The sequence below is a fragment of the Falco peregrinus genome, chromosome 8, assembly GCF_023634155.1.
Source record: "Falco peregrinus isolate bFalPer1 chromosome 8, bFalPer1.pri, whole genome shotgun sequence".
In the NCBI taxonomy this organism is placed as follows: Eukaryota; Metazoa; Chordata; class Aves; order Falconiformes; family Falconidae; genus Falco; species Falco peregrinus.
This window is the reverse complement of record NC_073728.1, coordinates 23,753,406-23,776,629: the sequence shown is the minus strand read 5'-3', so window position 1 is coordinate 23,776,629 and position 23,224 is coordinate 23,753,406. Positions and strand designations below refer to the sequence as shown.

General features: G+C 36.5%; 1 protein-coding gene across 4 annotated transcripts in view; it reads right to left on the bottom strand.

Annotated features, from left to right (window-relative positions):
- Window positions 1-23,224, bottom strand: part of GRB14 (growth factor receptor bound protein 14) — a 67,278-nt gene that overhangs the window by 8,650 nt on the left and 35,404 nt on the right. For 2 of the 4 annotated variants that reach the window (XM_055812109.1, XM_027782719.2), the window contains exons 3-11: window positions 19,738-19,912; window positions 13,231-13,352; window positions 11,342-11,416; window positions 4,733-4,870; window positions 3,557-3,667; window positions 3,270-3,365; window positions 2,612-2,692; window positions 219-335; window positions 54-111 (exon numbers count right to left, since the gene is read on the bottom strand). In XM_055812109.1, the coding sequence (XP_055668084.1) occupies window positions 54-111; window positions 219-335; window positions 2,612-2,692; window positions 3,270-3,365; window positions 3,557-3,667; window positions 4,733-4,870; window positions 11,342-11,416; window positions 13,231-13,352; window positions 19,738-19,912 (973 nt within the window). The remainder of the gene's footprint in view (window positions 1-53; window positions 112-218; window positions 336-2,611; window positions 2,693-3,269; window positions 3,366-3,556; window positions 3,668-4,732; window positions 4,871-11,341; window positions 11,417-13,230; window positions 13,353-19,737; window positions 19,913-23,224) is intronic. The other 2 variants (XM_055812110.1, XM_027782723.2) reach the window with 2 other exon arrangements.

Below are 23,224 nucleotides of genomic sequence, written 5' to 3'. Positions count from 1 at the left end.
CTTTATTGAAAGAACCAGCTATTGCAATTCTCTAGCAATACAGTCACACATACCCATGTTAGATATTGCAATAGGACTACCATGTGAGTTGAGTCGTAGACACCCTCTCCTCTGTATGAGAGAGAAGTAAAAACATGATTTCAAAGCTTTTTTGTTTAAAAAAAAAAATAAAAAAAAAATCAGAAAATACTATTCTGATAAAGCAAAGGTGTTTATACCCGCCATGCTAATCCTTCTTCAACTGCAACTGAAAGGACTTCTGTTGGATTTTCTATAATTCTGCTTCTGTTTCCTGAGAAATCCATTGCTACTAAAGAATTTTCTGAAATGCTTCTCTGCAACAAAGAAAAATAAATTTAGTTTGTTCACTTTTTAAAAGATCTGGTATTTCAAAGTGAGCTTCTGAGAAAACACATTTTGTAAGTGGTGTTTCAAGTATCTGCAGTGTTTCCCACCAGAGCCAAACTCATTTTACCCTGGGGAGCATTTTTTATTCCAGTATGCTGCTGCAAAGCTCGATTTTACAGTCTGCCAGGGCATATCATCTTTTTGCATTACTGCAATGGATGATAAATAAATGGCTTTACCATAAACTCTATTTATATTTTTAACTATAACTAGCCCTTTGCATGTCAAAACATCACAAAACTGTAATTAAGTTGTCAAAGTAACAGAAAAAAAGATAAAAACCAAAATTTTTATTTATAAACATCAAATTAACAAAGATTTGAAAACTTTTGATATAAATACGTCAAATTTATGTATTTTCCATACAAACTTTCACTCAAAGTTTACCACATTTAAGCATTGAAAACAGCCATTTCTATGGAGTTTAACTTCTATTTTAACACAACCCTTCTGACTCTTATCACAGACTCAACAACTGTATGATCTGTTTTGAAAAAAATGCTTCAGTTTTTTCTCCAGTGAAGATAAAGTTTGTAACAACAAAATAAAAAGCACTGAAGTTTGGCAAAAGTCTTAAAACTCACCAAAATCTTTCTCATAAACCAAGGTTTACAAAATCAAGTTTAATACGGATTGTAATGATTAAAATGTTGGCAGGCACTGGAATGGCAAATAACTAGAACATTCTATCTTTCTAAAAGTTAGTAACATCTGGAACAGAAGAGGCCCAGATTTCTGTAGAGTTAGCAAAGCTTCCCAGACCAAAACCAAAGCAGGTCTGTTTTCTTCCCATTTGGTTACAAGCATGAATAGAACTAGAAATGTAAGACAGCAGTTCTGTCATTCACTGTAATTCTTGACACTGTAGTCTAAGGTTTGCCTGAATAACTGCAACCTGTAAAGAACTTTGCAAAATTGTAAAACCAAGGGCAAAGTAAAAGAAAATGTTTGCCTCTAGGAGAGTGGCGAGAGCCCCTTGTAGCTGATACGGCTGTGAGTTATTGAGGAATGTGAAATGTAAGTGGTTCCCGTATGAAGTTTGTTCACTAGCTTGTGTGCTTAATTCCCAAGTTTATCCAATTTGCTCTTTAATTCATGAATTATACACAAGTAGAAAAACACCACCATGCTTAATACTTGTTATATATTCTGCCTGCGTTAAAGGCTACGTGAGCTAAAATGCACACAACATTGCAAGAGGAGAGAGAATTGGTAATGGCTTACAGATCTGTTATAAAAGCAGCAGCTGGCTATTGTGACAGCTTTACACAACAGAAAGTAAAGACAGTCAGTGTATTCAGCACAATTTTGAAGCCATGCTTATTAGCAATATCACTGAAAACTATTTTTGTGAACACCCAAAATAACAAATATATATTTTAGGCATTTTAACAGCAAGAACTATTAAAAAAAAACAAAACAAAACAAAAAAAAACCCAAAAAAACCCAACAAACTCAAAAAATCCACTGTAAAATCACTGTCACAAGTCCTGGAAACGTAATTTTTACCCAATTTAGCCAACAAAAAACATAGAAGTGATGCAAGTTATCCATGAAAAAATCTGAAATAAAATGACTCAAAGAACTGGGATAACATAAGATATTAAAGAAAAAGGACAACCCGATCCAATCCCAGCTATCTGACTGAGGAGATGGGCACAGCATCTAGTATAGGCTGTTGTTCCTCCAAAACCCAGTTCTGCCAAATTATGGTGTTCCTCTGAAGCCCAGTCAGTATTACACCAGCTGAAATTAACCTCAAGTACTCTTTTATTATTTTTTTTTAAAAAGGAAGTATTATTGTATACTGAAAAGGATTTGTTATAGCTTTCTTATTCATCATTTACAGCATGTGTAACCTTAAACACTTTGCTTCTTTTTTAATGCATTTATATTCTGCTGCTCTGTTTTCAAAATCCTCTTTCCATTCTTTTTGACAGTGATAATAAGCCAATGAACTCCCAAAATACTGGAGATTTCACAACGGGAAAAAGCCTCTTAACTGTTCTGAACCACCCAATCTGTGTTAAGTAAATTAACTAATTAGCTCTAGTCAACCCTGACAGCCCTAAAGATTTTGGCAAGCATTCGCACGTGCAAAGATTTGCAGGATCAGGTCAGTAGCGTAACTGACACAAGTTACTTGAAAATAACATGATTGCAGAAACAAAGTATTTATTCATGGAGCTACTGTGGGACATACCATAGGTGTTACATTCAAAGGGCTGCAGCCACTTCTACCTTGATATGGTTGCATGTAATTCTGATACAGCTGCATCCCATACTAAAACCAGAAAATAATATGGTTAGCATTTTAAATTATAAACCTAAGCCAAGTAAATTTTTTTCCAGATGTAAAAGATAACACATGCTTTTTTTTACCATTACAAATGAGGAACAAATGTTGCTAGGATAAGAAAATACACATCATCATTGTTGCTGCTGCCTTCATAAATGTTCACACTGAATTAAATACAACCCATTTAATACACCAACTGATCTACCCCTATTTTGTCACAAACAGAGACACTTTAAAAATGTTAAAGTTCCCTTCTTGTGTATTCTCATTGCTTCATTCAACACTACTCAACAATCTCACTGAACATGGTGACATATAAGCATATGCTTAACGTGAAGTATTTGCAGGACTGAGGCTTCAAGACATTATTCCATCCCTTACAATGATTCCAGTACTTTGGTTTCTCTCTGTTTGTTGGGATGAAGAAAAATAAACTTTCAGAATACAAAAATGATATTGCTATTGCATGGGAACCTAGAATTATGTTACTCCTCTACCACACAATATCAAAATTTCACATAGTAAATTTAAGCAAGAAGTTAACTCCATGTAGGAAAATTACCTTAAGCAACCTAATTGCTGTCATCCAACAGGTCCTACTTTGCTCATCATCTGCACAGAGCTGTTTCAGGTCTCTGGTTCCTCCTGATTTGTTAGGCTAGAAGGCCACAGCACATTTTTTTTAGCATTAATGCATATCTTGAAGATAATACCTGTTGAAATAAAAGCCACTAATTCTCCTATTTTATAATAGACAGCTGAATATTGTTTTCAAAAACCTTAAAGAAACTTAAGCTTACCTAAAAACTGTGGCTTGCTTTAATATGTATCAGAATAATAAGCTTGTACCTTAAAGCTGAATCCATAGTTTGTCGGTGCTCCAGAAATCTTTTTGCCTGTCAGAGACATGTACATATCACTATTGCTGAATTCACAGAAAAACTGCAGATGCCTTGGCTCCTAAAAAGAAGAGCAATGTAATACAGTTAGACTATTTTTAACCAGCCTCTCTGGATAAGAAACTCAGAAGAGTATAGTAGTTATCCTGTTCCAAAATACAGTCTTACATACTGCAATTTTAACTGTGACATCATGAAATCTAGAAAGAGACAACTCAATATTAATGTTACAATGCAGAGAAAAACCACCTCAAACTAGTCAATAAGTTCACTTTTTCAGAGAGAGATAAAACCAAAGTACAAGTGATATAATTTCTGAGAAAACAGCCACTAACTTCAAGCCACAATACTATTACAGTAGGAGTCAAGTTTTGAGAGTAGTATGCATTTCAAGCATAAAAAAAACCCCAAACTTTCATAATCTGAAAAAGAACATGCTGTAATAATTACTGTCCGGTACTATTTCTAACCATTGACTCCATCCTCTAAGGTTAAGTCAAGGAAGCAAACAAAAGAAATTTGCTGAAAGATACAAAATCAACTCAATGAATGCTCTGGCAGTTAACACAGAAAATTCAGAACATGAAAAAAAACATTGGTTTAAGTGATTTATGTAAAAGGTGTCTCAATTCCAATGTATCCTGTTTAACATAATCAGGTTTAAAGTACTGCCATCAAAAAGATGAACTAGTGAAATGAAAAAACATCTGAGAACTCTCAAGATCTTCCTGTAAAATCCTTTTATACAAAGGTTTTTGTTTATTTTAGATAATGAAGTATTATGTCCACTTTTCAGCACATCTACTTATACTTCAGAATTTTAAGTACTATTCGAAAATTCATTTTAAAAGGGTACTCTTAACTGATTGAGAAAACATTAACCAGAAAGAAGCAAAGTTATCAGGCAAAAAGAAACTACCGTTTCTAAGACAATACTTTCCCAATTTTATATCTCAATATCTCTCTAGAGTTTTTCTATAATAAATACCTGATTTTTTTCCCCCTTTCTATCACTTTAAGTTGAAATTCAAATTTTGGTTATTGTTACAACAAATGATAAATACATATACATTTGCTTTAACTTCACAGTTCCCTTTTTTTTTTTTTTTTCCTCTCCTTTCCTTACCTTAGATGTACCTTTAGTGGAAAAATAAAGGCCAGATCTTCTCAAAATAAAGTACAATTTTTTCCACGATTTTTTTCCCTGCTCCTTTGCATGCAAATAACCATGAATCTCAGGATACGTGCTGGAGCTTAGGAACATCTGAAAGAAAATATCAGACATGAGTTTTTCTTTTTATCTGAAACCAGCTTTCTGTTTCATTAACATACTGAGATGCGACTAAGGGGAATAAACCCCTAAATCCACTGCCACACTACAGTAATTCAGTTATGATTGCATCTAATCCCATTAAGAGTACCTCTGATTTGAGGTATGTAGAATTTAACACAACTCCAAGGTATGCTAAGCAAGTTACATATATATAAGGAACATAAAATTTGAAATGAGAGCAGAGCATTAGTTATGCAGTATGTTGGCTTCAGCAGCAAAACCAGTGTAAGAAGTTCTGATCCCATGTCTCAGACCCTATTTATGTAAAAATCCAAATCAATTCTACCAATTCAAGAATAAAAAATTACATCACTTCCTCCCCACTGTGTTACAAACCAGCAAAGGGATCTGAGTTTAAACTAATTCAGTAAACAAGTCACAAAATCTGAATCACAAAACCATGCAGGTCAGGCAGATATTACCATTTCCAAAAGGAGGGAACAAAGGTTTCAGGACCTGAAGCGGTGCTTAAGTAGGAGCCTTAGGAGCTTTAGTTGAACCAAAAGCAGGAGAGGCTGAGCCAGTTATCAAGACAGCTCCTGCCTCTACTCAAAATATTCAATGGCTTCTCTTTAGCCATTTGAACCATCACAGTGCCACACAGCTATTACTTTGCTAAAACAAACTACAGCCTGCAGAAGGACCTCCTAGAAGCTGGCAACTGTTAATTTTATTCTAATTCCATGTAATGCATTTTTATTACTCTTCTTCCAGAAGAACTACTCAAAACTATGACACATCTAAAAATCTTAACCTAGAATTCTTCAATTTCCATATATGCAAAAGAATCTATGTTATTACAAAGCTCTTCAAGGAACCTTGCCCCAGGCTGGCCTGCCATATCATAAATAGTATTTATGATGCTATCTAGGCTTATACAGAGGTAGGGAACAAAGGATTTTCTGGTTGATATCTGCAGCTTTCGTTGCTGCATTTTCCTCCTGTTCACTGCCTCTACCAGAAAATCTGATTTGAGGACACAAAGCAACAGTTTACCAGGCGAGAGACAGACTGACCAATACCCGACTGCAGCAAAATGATGAAGTGAACGTGATTTTGGAAGTACACCAAGATCTCTGGCCACTAAATAACGTAGTCCAACCAAGATACACAAGGTTTCTTTCACTTTTCTTGCCTTCCTTCCTACCTTGCAGTCAGATGCATACTGTACCACCTGTAGACCAACCTGAGCTAATTAAATTCAGCTGGTGTGAGTGCAGCAACATGGGCAGGCTTCATTGGACAGGGAGTGCACTAGTCCACAACCAGGCATGCATTATGAATAGCTTCACAGCTACTCACCTGAATAGCTAAATTACAATAGGACTAGGTCCATCTATCTATAAGTGCTGCTGACACACAGCTGCGTGCAAACGCAACATAAGCTATTTCAGCCACATTGAAGCAGACAGGTAGGTCCTGGTAGGTGTTCCAGCCTGTTAATCTTCTAATTTGCCATGTGTTAACAGGTTCACTGATGGTGAATATAAAGGCTGAATTGAAAAAGTATTTTAACTCCGTAAACAAAAAGTCAAATGGAAGCTTTAAGGAAAATCTAAAAGAGTCAATGTACGTAAAAACAAAAGAGCATCTTTTTAGGCTTTAGTGTCTCTGCTGAAGATGCAACAAGTGGTTGGCTCCCAGCCAGCACAAGTGTCTTCCCCAGGATTTTTGCCATAAGTTTCAAACCAGAAGCGCTGTCATGAAAAACACTTTTCTTATTCAGCAGACCAAAGTGGATAAGCAATACAAAGCTCAGCTTCAGCAGTCACTGTTGTACCCATGCTGTGAGTTAAAATAAAGTAGTAATAATGCTAGGAAAAAGGCAATCCTAGATCCATCTTTTTCTTTCTAAGACAGCTGAGGACTGTGTGAGAAAATATAACATGAACAAGCTGTAGTCAAAACCATTAACTGTCAGAAGGAATGAGCAGTAAAAATATTTCACAGTGAGCACTGAATGTCTGTAATAAACACCTAGAACTAAAGACAGAAAAGACAGCTTCCTTGGGTTTTTTGTTGTGGGTTGGTTTTCGTTTAGTTTTTTGTGGTTGGCTTGGTTTGCTGGGGTTTTTTTGTTTTTTTCGGTTTTTTAACCTGTTTATGCAGATAAAAGGTAATCAAATTAAGACAAAACCAAGAAAAATAAGAGAAGTCCTTAATATAGGAAGAAGTGGGGAGTCACACAATATGCAGAAATAAGCTTGCACACTCTCCCCCATGCAATAAAATATATATCATGATATGTAGGGTGGTGTCAAACTTCACCATGTCTTTCAGATACTAATACGTGACACACCAAGGACGTGACTACAATTTGATTAGCTGTAAAACCAACCAATTTAAAACCAACCTGAACAAAAAAACAAATAGATGTCTTTTGTTGTGAAAAATAAACCAAAATCAAAACAAAGAATTAAACCAATAAACAAGTGGAGAAAAAAAAAAAGAGAACAGGAAAAACATTGCACTCATCATAAAAAATGGAGAAATACTAGATGTCGCTGAATGTAATAAAGACTGAGAGCTGCACTCCTAACTGTACAGCTTATTTGTCTGCACCTTCAACATTTTCAATGAAAGAATGGTTGCAGTAGTGGAGCCAACGCTTCTCGAGCACTTCCACGCTATTTTTGAGAGTTAAAGAAGCCAACATTTTCCTAAGACTGTGAATCAAGTTTGAATTTGATGACTGATTACTTCAAAGGCGTCATGACAGCCAGCCGTGATCCAGCCCAGTGCTACTGGGAATGAGCAGGATTTTCTCCTGAACCTGCAGATAAATTTTGAGGGCGCCAAGTAATTCCAATGATGAACTGATACTGAGTCTCAGCACTGTCTCCTATAGACTCCAGTCAATCTCAGGGGTTTAGACTGGGAGAGAAGCCAGAAAAGTCTTGAGTGGAGGGTGGTGAAAGGCAACAGGCAGACCAAAACAGACCTAGGAGATTGACAGGAGACTGAAATTCAGTGCATGGCTATTTCAGCCTGAAGACTGGAATAGAGTCAGATGAGGAACTACTCAGGAAAAGAGGGACTTGCTGTGACAGAGAGATTAAAGAAATGAAAGCCTGAATCTTAGACCGGTGAAGGCAGAAAACAGGAACAACTACGGACATGGGGCAAGAGATAGGAATGGGGAAAAGGCAAAAGCAAAAGACGCTGTCAGTAACTCTACCTTTCACAAGATTATGTGTGTTTTTCTTGGTAATCCTTTTCTGTCTTTAACTTAATTTTTGTGTATATAACATTTTTTTATCTTTATTTAAGACAGACATATGTTCCCTCTTCTAATATATTCTACAGCAGGTGCAAGGTTTTTTTCATTGCTCGAAGATGGCTTGGAGATGCGCTATCTCCAATAGCTTTTTTTAATGTATTCACGTTACACGTAAAAAGCTATAAGAAAGAAGCAGCCAAATTGGTCAATAGAAGACTTGAACTCTGAACTTCAAATCTACCTACAGAACCTGAATATCAATTGCATTTATTAAACAAGGAGGAGGAGGAGGGGAGGCGAATAGATCTACTCTTAAAGCAAAACCAGAAAAAAAGTGTAATTACCCAAGTAATTTCAATCTTCTATTTTGAAGACATCACTGTTAAATTTAAAACACTGATTGACATACTTCATAGTGAAAAAAAATCTGGTACATATATAATTAAAGATTAAAAAAACAGGCTTAAAAAATCAGAGAAATGTTATTCACAGGCAAAAAGAAAACAAAAGAAACTCAGGATAAAATTTTGATCCTTCAAGGTAATATAAAAAAAAAATATGTATTGACTTCAGTGAGGTTAGGATTTCACCTACTAACTCAGGAGGACTCAATTCTGTCAACTCTGTGCTGTGCAGTCTATTCATTTGAAATGCTTTCATGAATAAGAATATAAAAAGATCTAGTATGCACAAGTACATCTGAAATAAGAGTTGCTCCAGTAGGGCTTGTTTTAAACAAGTCACAAGCCCCATTTAAAATCACATTGAACAACAGTTTCACATACCAAGTGAATTAATTTGTTGCCCACCTGTGAAAGTTGTTAATTCTCCAAAAGCAATCACCGAAGCCATCCCAAATTCAGAAAAAAAAAAAAATTCATTACTATGGGGAGAGGCCTCAGATTAAAATCTCCATACTACATTCATTTTTTATATATTTTAAAACATCCAATTTGCAAATATAACCTAAAGCAAGTTCTAAATGATCCATAGTCATTATCCCTGGAGGTATTTAAAGACTTGTAGATGTGGCACTTAGGGACATGGTTTAGTGGGGGACTTCATTGTGTTGGGTTAATGGTTGGACTGAACGACCTTAAAGGCCCTTTCCAACCTAAATGATTTGTTTGATTCTATACTGTCTACCACTAGACATGTACTTAACAATGTTCTATCTCAGAGCAGCCATACTGTAAGCGATATAGTGACACACTTCTTTTTAGGTTAAAGATTTTCATGGCAGAGATTAAACCTCTCTGGTATACATAGACATTTGGTACATGTCAGACCTAGTAATTTTACTTAGCACATACTAAATGGGTAGAAGACAGGTAAACTTTTTCTTGGTTTTGAGGATGTTTATATGCTCTGATTTAAAGTCATCAGCCAAAATACTCAACTCTCACTTTCAATGAAAGTCAAGAAAAACATACTTGAAAAACATTTTACTTGCTTACAATTCAATCCACAAAAAGCTATAAAAGTATCACAAGTGATTTTTTAATCACTTGTAAGCATTGAGTTGTTAAAAGTAATGTCTCTCTTGATACTTGACCAAGCACATCACAAATAATAATGCAAGCCCATTAACTTGTCTTAATGAAAGTTTCCAAGGAAATAGCAACTCACTGTAAACAATTTACCCATCGGCTTCTGCTGAAATGTGCATAACGGCTGCACAATCCACAAAGGGATTCTCTACTTTGTGCCTAGTAAGTTTCATTTGACAAAATACAATTAAACAGATAATACAACATAAAATAGCAACAGAGGAGAGTTCGCAACAAATTCTTCAAGCTATTAAAATGGGATATAACTATACATATTTAGAACGATTCCTAATCTTACCCACAAGGTCTGCACACATTCTATGTATCACAATATGGCCTTAAGGAAGTTCTTTGCAAAAGTACATGGCAAAGAGTTTCATTATAGAAGTCTTTATTATTTTTTTCAAACTACCAAATTATACTTGTGAGCAAAAAATACTATGTTCCATTAACACAGAGGACAAGATTCTCTAAATTAAATGTTTATGTTAGACTGCAAAATCTATTTGCTATTTAGGTAGCAAAAGGGAACCAATTTTCATTAGATATGCAACATCTTTTGAAATTACAAAGTTTTTACTTAGGTTTGTAAAAATGATTTATAGTATATAGCATGTGTTAATGAAATTTAATTTGAAACATTTTTTTACTATATTTGGGGTAATCTTAACCTGCTGACATCTGCTTCTGTAAGGATATAACTATTGAATGCAGAAGAATGCTTTTAGAATTAGTTCTTTGAATGCTTTTCATTTACCTATGGGTGTTAAGCTATACAGATGCTAAGATTATGCATCTATTATAAAGATGTAAAAAAAAACCCTGTCATTTCTTTATTTTTTTTAGTTCTGCCTTAAATATCTTGTGTTATTTTGTTGCCTTTCCAATCATTCTTTATCCCCAAAACCCACACATAGGGCGGTTGTCTTAAGACCAGTGAAAGTTCTTCTATTAATTAATTTTTCTAGTGACAAGCAAACAAGAGTGATGTGTATGTTTCCACCTTTATTACTCATTTTTCCCCTCTTTGAGAATTAAGACGATGATCCCTGATATGGTCATTCTGTGAAATTATTCCCACTGTAAATTAAATTCTTATGTCCACTTAAAAGATGACTAACAAAGAGTGACCTACTATATTTCTTTTTCGAAGGCTACAGTAGCCTTCAAGCTAACAAATCATACTAGTCAGTCTAAATTTTATATTCTAAATTTTTAAGTTTAACCATTTAACTCTTTTTTTGTATCTATTTGTAACACATTACCAGTTCCTCAGTATTCAACCAAGGCCTTCTGTTAACTACATACTGAGTAATGCAGCACTTCACCTTTTTAAGGAAACAGGGTCTTTCACCTGAAAGACCAAATAAAGATATCAACCATATTTACTGCATTTTGTCTGGTTTAGCAGTCTTTGACTCTGAAAGAATGTGCAAGTTTCCAAGTGTGGTCATATAATAACTGTCTGGAAGGGTCACATCATATCTCATAGGGAAAAAAGTTATTAACCACGGTATGAGTTATTCAGAACCCAGCAACAGATTCAACAGTGACAAAGAATGATGCTCATACAACATGGGCAACAGAAAATTCTGAGCTCTACTGGCTCATCTTCATTCAAAGACTACATACCTGCAATATCCCAGAGTGGCTTACAGCTGCATTGGTCTCACTTGGAAAAGATATCATATGATCTGGAAAAAAGCTCTGTAACAATAATAATTTGTATCAAAGTTCCATTAAAAAAAAAACAACTTCCTACCCCTTTTGGATGTAAAATTATAGTTATCAGTGCAGTACAAGACACAGCAGATTCTCTGATCCAATAATTAAAGCTTACCTTAGTATCATTCCTAAATTTATAACATCCTATATAGTATTTGCTGAACAGCTTAGAATTTGAGAGAACATGAGTGGTCTCTGGAAGCAAGAGGGTTTCATACACCAGTGCAAGTCATATTGCAGTACTTGGCCCTTGGTGGTGTTTCCTAACTTCCAGTGATAGAGAACAGGTCCTCTCGGGGTTTTGTTCTGTTGTCCATTTCATGTGATATGAATATGAATTAACATCAAAATCTGACTATCTCAGTATGGTGTGGTGAAGAAGTCCATGTTTAAAGTGCCAATTTCATTACAAAGGTAAGTCCAGGGGGTAATTCAGGGGACAGATCTGCAGCTGTGAAGTTCAATACAGTCGCGCAGATATGAACCCACCAAGAGTTTGACCATTGCTACCAAAGTTTTTTCAAAGCTTTGACAAGTTTGAAGCTAATATTCCCTTGACCATCCAACGTTCACTGACTTTAATTTTAAAAAAAACCTGAACTGCTGGTAGGGTTAATTCATATTAACTCATTTCTGATAAAGCGTTCTTACTACATGTGGAACCACAGCACCCAGAAGAATGACCTAACAGGAACAGGACTTGGATTAGCCACAGCTTTTCATGCTGGTCATAGATGCATGTCTGCCACGCTCCACTGCTGGTTCCACCCACTGGTTAAACAGTACACAAATACAGTTATTCTTCGAAAGCTTCTCTACTAACTGTACAGCATCTCAAGTTCAGACTTTTTCACTAGCACAGTGATATCTCCCTGTCAGGGGAGTACAGGACTCGTCCAGTGAAACACAGTTTGGGCAAGAAAAAATCCTCAGATCTCTTACCTATTTTTGTATCTTAATATTTACTTTTTCACCCTTTCCACAGGTACATAATTTGAGTTCCCTTCCACTTTTCACCTTTCAAGTCCTCACATATTTCTCCTATTTCTCGCTTTGGCATCTGAAAAGAGCTGACTTTACAAGAGTCAGCATTAGGAGTGATCCCAATACACCATGCATTTCAGCAACCAGATGGTAAGCCAGGACTGCTTCCATGGTCTTTGCCATCAGCCAAGGTCTCAATCAGCAGCATTAACCTTTGGCAACATCCTCGAGTTAGGAGTTGTCCCTGTTCTCTTTCCACTCCTGCCTTACGCTAACTTTGGCTTCACTTTCCCTTCCTCCTAACAGGTTACAGCTGCTCATGGCCTTTTGTGTCATTGTCATCTAGCAATCGCTGTGAGAAGCTGCCACTGGGCAGTGCTGAGCCATAACTTTAGACATTCACTTTAAAAGTTAAATCATCTTTGCTGCAGATGTCCCTCCTCACACTGCTTTATTTCATATTTTGTTGCAACTTGATGGAAACTTCACTCAAATTCAAAAATTTTATTTTGTTGCAGGTCTGTGTGCACACGTCAATAAAGTCAAACCTATGTCTGTCTGCTTCACCCCCCCAAAAAAAGTACGAACATGGATGATTTACAATAGCAACAAAAGAACCAGCCAACAGTTACATGCACTACAATTATTCATGTATATACCAATATTCATATATCCTACATGCTCCCTTTCAATTATTGTTTTTGACTCACGTTACACTAACAGCTTTACACTCTGCCTATCTGCATAAAAGAAAAGACTATTTTGCAGCAACAGCATTTGCACCACTTCACAGATATAATGTTAGGACTTACCAGTGGACTTTTAAAAAACTCATACTTGGCATAGTTTTTTCTAAAATACAGTTTGTTTTCCTCTTCCATTGCCCAGTTTGACTGGACTTCCATCACTAATTCGTGATCCTCTATAGCTCTTCCTGTAAAAAAACCAAACAAATTTAAAAAAACCAAAAACACCAATATGTAACCTACATCTAAGAGCCTAAGAGTAGAAGGTGAAAACACAAAGGTCAGATAATAAAAATATTATTAAATTAAATGAATTTAAATGAATACAAAACATAAAACAAGCAATTTGAACAAGTTCATTAATCAAGTCCGTGTTACACCAAGTTACTGTTCCACTTCAGTAGGGTCCAGCTACTGAGGTAGGTCACACATGGGGGGTTTGTTTGGGTTTTTTTGTTGTTTTTTCCTTCTACAGAGGCAGCTGAGGGCTTTATTCTATTTCATGGCCAAACCCATGTTCTCCCTGCAGAAGCCAGGCAGTTCCTGCTGTGTGCTGCATGGGGCAGCAGGAGCGTTTCAACCACTCACTCAGCCCATCTGGGGTGTCAGGAACATCTAAAGTTCCTTTCCTTAAGACTTCTTTCTCTAATGCATCATTTGTAAAGTGAAAGTTATCTGCAATATAGAAAAGCATTAATTTGTCTCTTCTCCCCAGGCCCCTACTATGTTCTGAGGCATTTCTAAAACTGCAAATGAACTTAGGGCATATCAGCATTTCAATGTTTTTTGCACAACCCAAGAATACTGAGAATTATAGCAGTCATAGAACTAGCATATATAAAAAGAATGGGAAAAGTAAACCATGGGAAAACAACAAAAAAAGAAAACAAAAAAACCCCAACCTCCAAGATGAATCCTACTGTGTAGTTTGGCTTTGCAGTCGGTTGAGCAGAAGAAAAGGCAAAGAATTCAGTTATTTGTACCACAGCACTGGCATTCAGAATTGGTGTTCTCCCTGCTTGAGACTGCTTCTGCCACTCAGATTCTTGAGTGAATGTTTTGATTTTACAGCAAAATGAAACACACTTATAGGAAAGACACAGAATTTAAGAACTTTCCTGTAGATGTGTTGTGCATATTTATGTGTTGCATACTCAGTAATGCAATAGAACTAGTCATAGTACAGGTAATTAAGCATAAACCCTGAAAGACTATGGATAATTTCTGTACAAGACTACTTGTACTACCTTTTCTTTAAAATAAATTTCAGCAGCTTATGAAGTCATGTTACAAAAAAAAAGATAAACATGCTTCCAAAAGAGTATACAGTTTTAGTGGCTAATTGTACTTTGCTGCGGACTCAAACTAATGAGAATAAGATGGGATTTGAACAAAGTTGTAATTTTATTTAAATTATCATTGACACCTCCAAATTTAAATTACATTCCAACAATGAATTACAGGTTAAGAAAAGGTTTGAGATCTAAACTTCTGTGTCCCTGACAATTACAGGGTTTTAACATCCAATTCTGATCATGGTTTCAATGGGAAAAGGCAATTAAAAATATATTACAAAAGCCATGTAACTCACAATTTCCTGATCACATTTTCTCTACTTCATTGCACTATCATAAGGGATCTTATGATATACTTGAAATAAATGTTGATGCTTTCATATAACTGCCCGTTAGAATTTTTTTTTAAAATCATAACAGGTAAAAGAATAGTATATATATTTTTAAAAAACTTAAGTAAGCATAAGGTTAAATTAAAATAAACAGTAAATTTTTGTAAGTGGTCCTGGCTAAACAAAGAACCTAATTTTCATGAAGTGTAGCATGCACAACCTTCTAAGAGATAAAAATTTGAAATCATTAAAGTCTTCTAAGAACTACAGGATCTTTTCATCAATCTCTTGCCACTTCTTTCACCAGTCACTTCTTTAATGCTGCCACACTGTCCAGTCTGGTGGATAACAGCCTTATTGTAGCCTGCAAATCTGTAAGCTTCTTCGGGAAGTTTCCAGCTAGCAAATTTACAGACAATATGCTCATGGAGCTGAATTTTAGCTCAGTAGGAAAATATCAAGTTCACAACAAGCAGAAGATTAAGCACTCTCATAATCTACAGATCAAGTAGGGCAAAGAGAAACTTCCATTGAATTTAACTCATTTTTTTACTGATTTTAACGCATTCTTGAGCCCATTAAGACAGAGATTAAAAATACTACACAAAACATACATTTTGTAACTAGATAAAATGAAGCAAACAAAAACATAAAGCAATTCAGAAAACAAAAAATACTCAAAAAATACTGAAAGAAAAGTGAGCATTTTAAAATCTTGTACAGGCTGTTCTACTGCAGAACACATTCTTCAGATGCAAGGGTAAAGAGACACTAAAGATCTGAAGCTCTTACTCAAAACCAGAAGGTTTTTTTCCTTTCAGTTTTATAGAAAGGAAGTGCTCCTCTGGGATGACATTTAAAACTCTTCAATGTTTGGCATTGTGACATGTAAGAAAATACTATTTCCTCAAGACTTACTTCTTGGTACAAAAATAAGACATTCTGCATCACCCCAATGGATAGGTAAGGATGCTGTTATTTATTTTTAAGTGTGACATCACAGAATATTTTATGATTGATTCAACTTACTTGAAGGAACTGAAACACATGAGTGCCCTCCAAACACAGCCCTGTAATCAAATCCCTAAATATTGCCATGAAAAAGCTTCGGTTTAATTAGATCATTTTTTCTCTTCCAGATGGACTGGAGAGTTTCCACCTTCCTCTCTACCATCTTTTATCACTACTATGTCTAACATGAGGAGCACCTGCTACAGTCCAAAACAGCTTCTCCTTAACTACAGAAAGTAACTGAGGCATATGAAAGAAGATTTAATATTGAAGTGCCTGACAGAACATATTTCAAATAGCCTCCTCTTTAACCACCCAGCGAGAAACCAAATTTAAAGGAAATAAACAGAAAATCCATTGCTCTGTACTTTGTGAGCCTTCCCACAGGCTACCTAAAAGAACGCAGACAGTGAAATCAAAATGAGACTGAAACACAACAATGACGTGCCTGGCCAAGGCACCGTCACCTACTCAGAGAGGAACTCTGCAGTCTTTTGAGTTGCAGAAGCTGATGGAGAACTGTTTACAGTCAACACAAAAAAAATTTTCACTAGACAAGGAAAAATGCCGGGATGAAGACAGTACTTTCCTTGAAAAGGAGAAGAGCTATGGAAAACTGTTCTGTTTCCACAGCCTGCCCTGTACAGGGCAATTACAGTGGAAGTATGGGACTCCAACACCAAGGTACCTGGTGGTAGGGATGACATGGTGTCATCCAAATTTACTCATACCTCAGCTGCCTCCAGTAATCTTAGACCAGGTAAAAAATGTTCTATTTCTCTGAATTCAATAGCTTGGGACAAAGAGGACACACACCAGAAGCGCACAGTTCTGAAATGTATTGCAGTTTATAGTGCTGTTATAGATGTTGTACATCAGATATTCGAAACAGAGCCCAGAGTACTGCGAAACATCAGAGTTGGGTAGGAAGGCTGAGCATCCCTGGTGATGAGGCAGCAGCAGCAGGCTGTGCACAGCCTGGGCGCCCCACAGCCAGCAGATGGGGTGCCCCAGCCAGCAGCCGGGGAAGCAGCGCAGGTGGAGGAACTATCTCACCTGCCCACTCGCCCCACGTCAGCACCACCTGGTCAGCGCTTGCCATGCAATGCAGTGAGGACACGACCACACTCAATGCGCAACAATATAGCTCCACACCAAAGGGCATACAGGTTTGTGAAAACAGGAACATGCAGACCATAGGTTTATGTTTTGGGTTAGGTGGGATTTTTTTTTTATTTTTTTTTAACCTTCATATGCAGATATCTCCACACAACAATGAAGGCACAGTCTGGTGATGTAATTAACGTCTGTCTTGATTAAAAGCAGAACGCTGTGCTCAGCTCACTAAGATTCATGCAATTATATCTAATTCAGGAGTATTCAGACAGCTGTTAGATATTAAAGAAAATGTTCACTAATTGATGAATGAATTATTAATCCCCATCATACTGGAATTTACACAGACACTCACAGTACTTCTCCTTTCTATACCCATTCATTTAACTTGAAAGCAGGAAAAGGCTGTCCAAATTTCCATGGATAAAACAACAGAATAATAAATAGCAGACAGTCCAAAACTAAATAATTTTAAAAATATTTGTTCATGCTACTCTTCCAGTGCTGAAGAACAGACTTAATGCAAGTCAAGATCAATATGTTAAACCTTTCAAACAAAACCAGATCTAACAGTCTTATAGAAATAAATCCTTTTTTTTATTATTATGTTTAAAAGATATCTCAAGTTGATCCTTTCCTTGGCTAGTAATGTTGAATTGCATCCTCATAATCTAGGAAATAATTTTATTTTAAAAATGAACAATTCATCTTTTTCTGAAATTATGCCCAAAGCAGCTGGAGCAATCAGAAAACTGTACAGTAAATGCAGGTCTTCAGACTTGCTTGTCAGCAATTTTGAGAATTTCAGAATGTTAGGAAAAGAAACTTCACTAATAATTTGATATTGAAATATTTCAAGAAATCCTTCAGATTGAAGAAAACACACTATTTGACAAAAAGTGTATCATCCAAATAAATAAAGCTGGAGAAACAATGCCACTATTGCTCTGGCATGGTTTGTCAGAAGTGTCTTCTTCAATAGTTACTACACTACTTAAACATGAGCCACACTATAAAATATAGAAAACACGTCTACTATTTATATAATAGTGTTGTCTAAAGCCATTTTTATACCTCCTTTTCTGTAGCAGTCAGTCATTTACAGCCTCGACCCAGATTTAACTCTGACCTTACTCTGAGCTGGAAGCATCTTACAACTGATACATTCAGTGCAAAAGGTTATAAATATCTTTGAAATGTTACAAAGCAAGAAAAATATTTCAAAAACGTTTGTGGCTGCCTTCATAGGATGAAGGAGCGGGAAAGGGCAGAAAACAGTTTTAGCTTTTGTAGTTCATCTTTAAAATATGGCTGTTAAACACAGTGTAGCCAGAGATGTACAGTCATGTTTATTTTACACAAATGCACCAGTCCAGACTTCCTAGATACATACACTAGGAGTTTAACAATAGCTTTTAGCCATATATAAATATTGGGTGGTGTGTGTGTGTTTGATTTTTTGTTAGTGGTGTGTGGTGGGTTTGTTTTTTTTAAATTGTCAGTGCTGGAGTTAGCAGTTACCAGTGCAGTCTCTTCTAAGAATTACAGACTCCAAGTTTTCCATGTATTTAGAATGTGAGAAGGCCTCAAAACATCCTCCTTTTTAAGCCACACTTTGCACTACCAGCTGAAATTGCCCTTTAGGTCGCGGAAGAAGTACTCTAGTACAGTACCAAAGTTCAAGAATAATGTGGAAACTTTGAGTGACATGAAATTAAAACCAGACTTCTTATGGCGTTTGTCTTCTAGTAGATTTTTCTGATATAATTCAAAACCAAGCACAATACAGTACTGAAACACAGTGCTGTAAAATGAAGTAAGATTGTCTGATAAGAGTATCAGTTGAATGCTACAGCCTAGCAGTGGGCTTCTAAACTCATCCTTTGCTGAGTTAAGTCCTTCCTGTGTTCTGCACTGTTTACCTCTCTGCAAACATCTGCTTTCTTCCTATATTTAATTTGCCTTAATGTGGTTTTATACTGCAAAATTATGTCTATATATTACAAAAAAGGAACAGAGATCAGCCATTAAAATTCTAGTTGTAATCTGAAACCAAAGACTACACTACACCTTTTAAACTGTACAATAGAAAAAGAGGCTTTTTGCTACACTAAAGGAACACTGATGATGTGGAACGAATTCAGAGTGTTTAATTTCCAGTGACTTGAAATACTAAGAATAAAGTCATTTCAACTGAGTTCACTGGTCCATAACTGGGAAGTTTAGAATGATGGTTTTGTTCAGATTTTTAAGTAGTCCTGCCCCAATGTTCAGAACAAATCTGGCCAACCGATTGTACTGAAGGAAAATACTGACAGCCTACTCTGGTGTTGTTTCTGAAGACCGAGTTGTATTGTCCAGGTAGAATAGCACTGTGTAACTGATTTCTGTTCTTGATGTCAGAGATTTCTCTCCGGAGTGCTGGGAGCAACAAAGATTTTATTTGCAATGAAAATAGCCCAAGCCTTGCTAGAGATAAGCAGGAAATACCAGTAAAAGAGGAAAACCTGCCAACAAGAAGCAAGGAATAGAGAGGAAGAATTTGTAGTGAGAACCTTAATGGTCAGTGTCTTCCAAATCACTCCTACAGATGCAAATAAAGCAGTGTGAAGCAAGTGTACTATGACAAAATGTACTTTATAGCTATGCCTTCCTTCAAAAAAAGAGAAACAGAAGCAACAAACCCCCAAATGAACAAATTCACACAAGCCCTCCCAGCATTTTGGTTCCAAGCCTTTGTATTACAACCGCACTTCTATGTGAAAATGAAAACCAAACACCTTATTTACTGCCATACCATTGTATAGTATTAGTCTTACCTAAACCTGTGTGGGTAAGTTGTTCAAACAGAGTCCAGCTGTGGTCATCAATATAGTGGTTCTTCAGTATCAACAGCTGACATACATCCCTGGCTGTTATATCACTTGGTACTTCCAAAGCTCTGCTACTATCATCTTCACTATACACTTTAATTACCTGCAATAAATAAAAAAGCTAGGATATCCGTAAGTTTAATCTTTGATTCATTTAGTCCAAATATGTTCCTCTTTCAGCTTCATGGCTGAGACAAGAACATATACACATAGAATGCAATACTAAAGACAGTCGTTTCTCCATAGTGCAATGCTGTAAATGAGAACAAAATGTCTGCACAAAGCATATCCCACTTCTACATTTGGCTACTGGACATCCCTTCCCACAGGACACCAGACAGATTGGTGCATTCACTTTATAAAAAAATTGAAATGGAGAGGTAAATAAATCCAGTGAAACTGTACGTCCTTATATAAGCTAAAGAAGAAACCACAGAGGATAAACAATGAAACCCAAGAACTCTATGACTGCAGAACTGTAGAAAGATTTTATAAAGTTAAGAGTTAGTTCAGGGAACAGCAATCAGATTTAAGATGCTTCCAATTCCACAGACGAAGAAACAGGACATGCTACAGAGCTGCTTCAAATTTTGACAAGCAAGGACTGAAACTATGAGTAAAAAAAGGCATATGTACACACATGCACAATCAAAAACATCATACATGGAAAAGAATTACCATCATATGAGGACCAGGAAAGTAAGTAAAATGATCTAGAAGCTGTACGTGCAAAAAGCTTATCACAAAGAAAACAATTTTTATGATGTTTTACCTCAGTAGTTTTTCCCAGTTTCATTATTCTATTAAGTATTTTGGGAACAGGGGGAGGCAATACAAACTCTCACGGCTTATCCTTGTCATTTTCACTTTTAAATTTCAGTTAAAAAAATTAATTTTCAACATTTTTACACGGTTTAGAGTCCTGCAGAATGGGTGTCCATTAAGTTCTTAAAGAGGTGAAGCTAAACCTGCTTGCACTTTGTTTCAAATGAAGAGGCTGAGGAAGTCTCATTGCATATTGACTGTTTGAAAGAAGGCATGACCATTGGGGTATTATTTTCTGTATTTTCTTTCTGAAAGGAAATGAATCAAATAATTGAGATGAATCAAATGGATTACTGAATTGGATAGAATTGATGCAAATCACCAGTGTCTTTGTAAGCTCTGCACAGTGACTAATCCCATTAAAGTCAACACAGAAGTAATTCTTTGTATAAAAGTAGACAATAATTTAATATTCCTCACAGCAATCAAGAAACCCAATACTCTGTTAATATCCTCTGTTTCTCATTTTTTAAAAGTAGAAAAGACAAAAAAGTGAAAAATATTAAGGCTTCTGACATGATCAGCTCGTATCTGTGGTACCGTATGTTGGAACATTAACACAGTTCCTAAAATAACAGATGTTTGAGATTTTATTATAAGCACAAAGAGACAGGTAAACATGAGCAGTAGATATAGAAGATTTGATGCAACATTAGTCTTCCCATTACTCAGAAACACATAAAGTGATCAAGTCCATAATACATCTTTTTTACCCTTTATATTTTCAAACAAGCATTTCCCCCCAAAAAGCCACTCAATGTCATGAGATTGGAAAGTGAATACATGAATTCATCTTTAGGAATGGGATTTATTCCTCAGAATTTGCATTTTCCAGTAATGCGAAGTAACATTGAGCAACATTATTCCCACTCTACCAAAACAGCAAGAGTCTGAACATTCATCCCCAGAGCAGTGCCTGCTGTGTACTGTGCCAGTGGAAAAACTAAGAAGCTCGCTGGCTAGCGACAGTCTGGCTACAAACGGCAAGCAGCACAGCTGGTAGGTTAAGCTACCCTGCCTATCCTGTCTGTGCTTTGGCACAGACGTCCTCAAGACAAAGGGAGTCCAAGACGGTTTAAATTTATCTCAAAAATCCTCCCCTTGGTTTATTCAATTTATCCATATTCATCAGAACACACAACACATCTCATCTGAACGTTATGCACAAAACCTAAATGCTGTTGTAAACCCTTCATTAAACAAGTTATTACTTTAAAGACAAACAAGCACGTTATTGTCAGTCAGTCCTTAATTGCTACCTTACTAAACACTTGTTCATTTCAAGCATCTAAAGAACAATCAGCAATGTATCATTGCCCTAAATTCTTCCAGCAACTCCTTCTCTAGTTTGTGCCGAAGTTAGTAAGAAAGCGAGCAAGGAGCTACAGCTGTATCTCCTGCCACCTGCTTCTCTTCCACTAACAGCAAAAATCCAGAAAAATAAAAAAAAAAAAAAATCATGTCAATTCACCCATATTTTCCAAACATCTGAACAAGGAAAAAGCACTTTAAAATGATGTAGGGATTAAAGCACACTGATGGCCTTATTCCTCTTCAAAAACCTGCTTTTCTCCATAGAATTACATATACAACAGTTCTGTTCTAGGCTTTGGTCCTGTATATCAAATCAGAATGAAATCCATGATGATTTGCTCTAATACTTCAAGTAATAAATTATGACAGATCAAGAGTTCCACACAAGGTTCAGCCACCCTTGCCATGACACCGATCTCCAGGATATGGCAAACACGAAACCCACACTTCTGAAGTGGTGAAAATCTCTTTCTACTCATGAATCAACCACCTCAAAGCAGAATCATCCAGAAAAAACAGCGAGATCTTCAGAAAGCTGATCTGAAGTTTCCACAGGCCTAGGCTACAGCCCAGTACTTACATTTAATACAAAAGGCAGAAAGACCACATCACTATTGAATTCAATGACTGATACTGCCAAAGCAGCCACGACTGATGGCTATTGCTGGTTTTGTAGGATGGCTGTGCCTGGGCAGCACTCCCACTGCTGAGCAAGTGAGACCCGTAGCAGTGCAGCCTGCTTGCAGCAGGGTCTTGTTCTGCACACACAACTTAAACTTACCTACTCATCACACAGAAATGATGTTTTGCAGTTGAGGATAAACTAGCATGCTGTATTTTAATTCCTGCAGTATTTACAAGGATTCAAATACGAAAATAAAAAGAGGTGTCTGGCAGGGTGGCTGTGAATGGGATGGAGGGCTGTACAGGTGAGTACACAAAACGGCATCCCATCACCTTAAAACATATCCTACTCTGGGCAGCACTGAAGGCCAGGGCAGCCTCATTAGCCTCTCCAGTAAACCTATGTCAGGCTGAATCTAAAAGATTTTAAAGGGTGAATTGCCAGAAAAGAGACAGACAGTATAGAACGGGAAAAGAAAGGACAGAATTAGAGCAACTTTCCTAGTATTGGCCTAGTTGATCATTGTAGGTCCCTTCCAACTGAAATCTTCTGTTCTATTTCTCAATACTCTTGCAATAAAGCCAGGGTGAGAATCCACAGCAGCACCCTGGTTAGGGACCCTGCCAGCACATATTAGCAACTACAGTTTTCTCCAGGTACTTGTCAGCT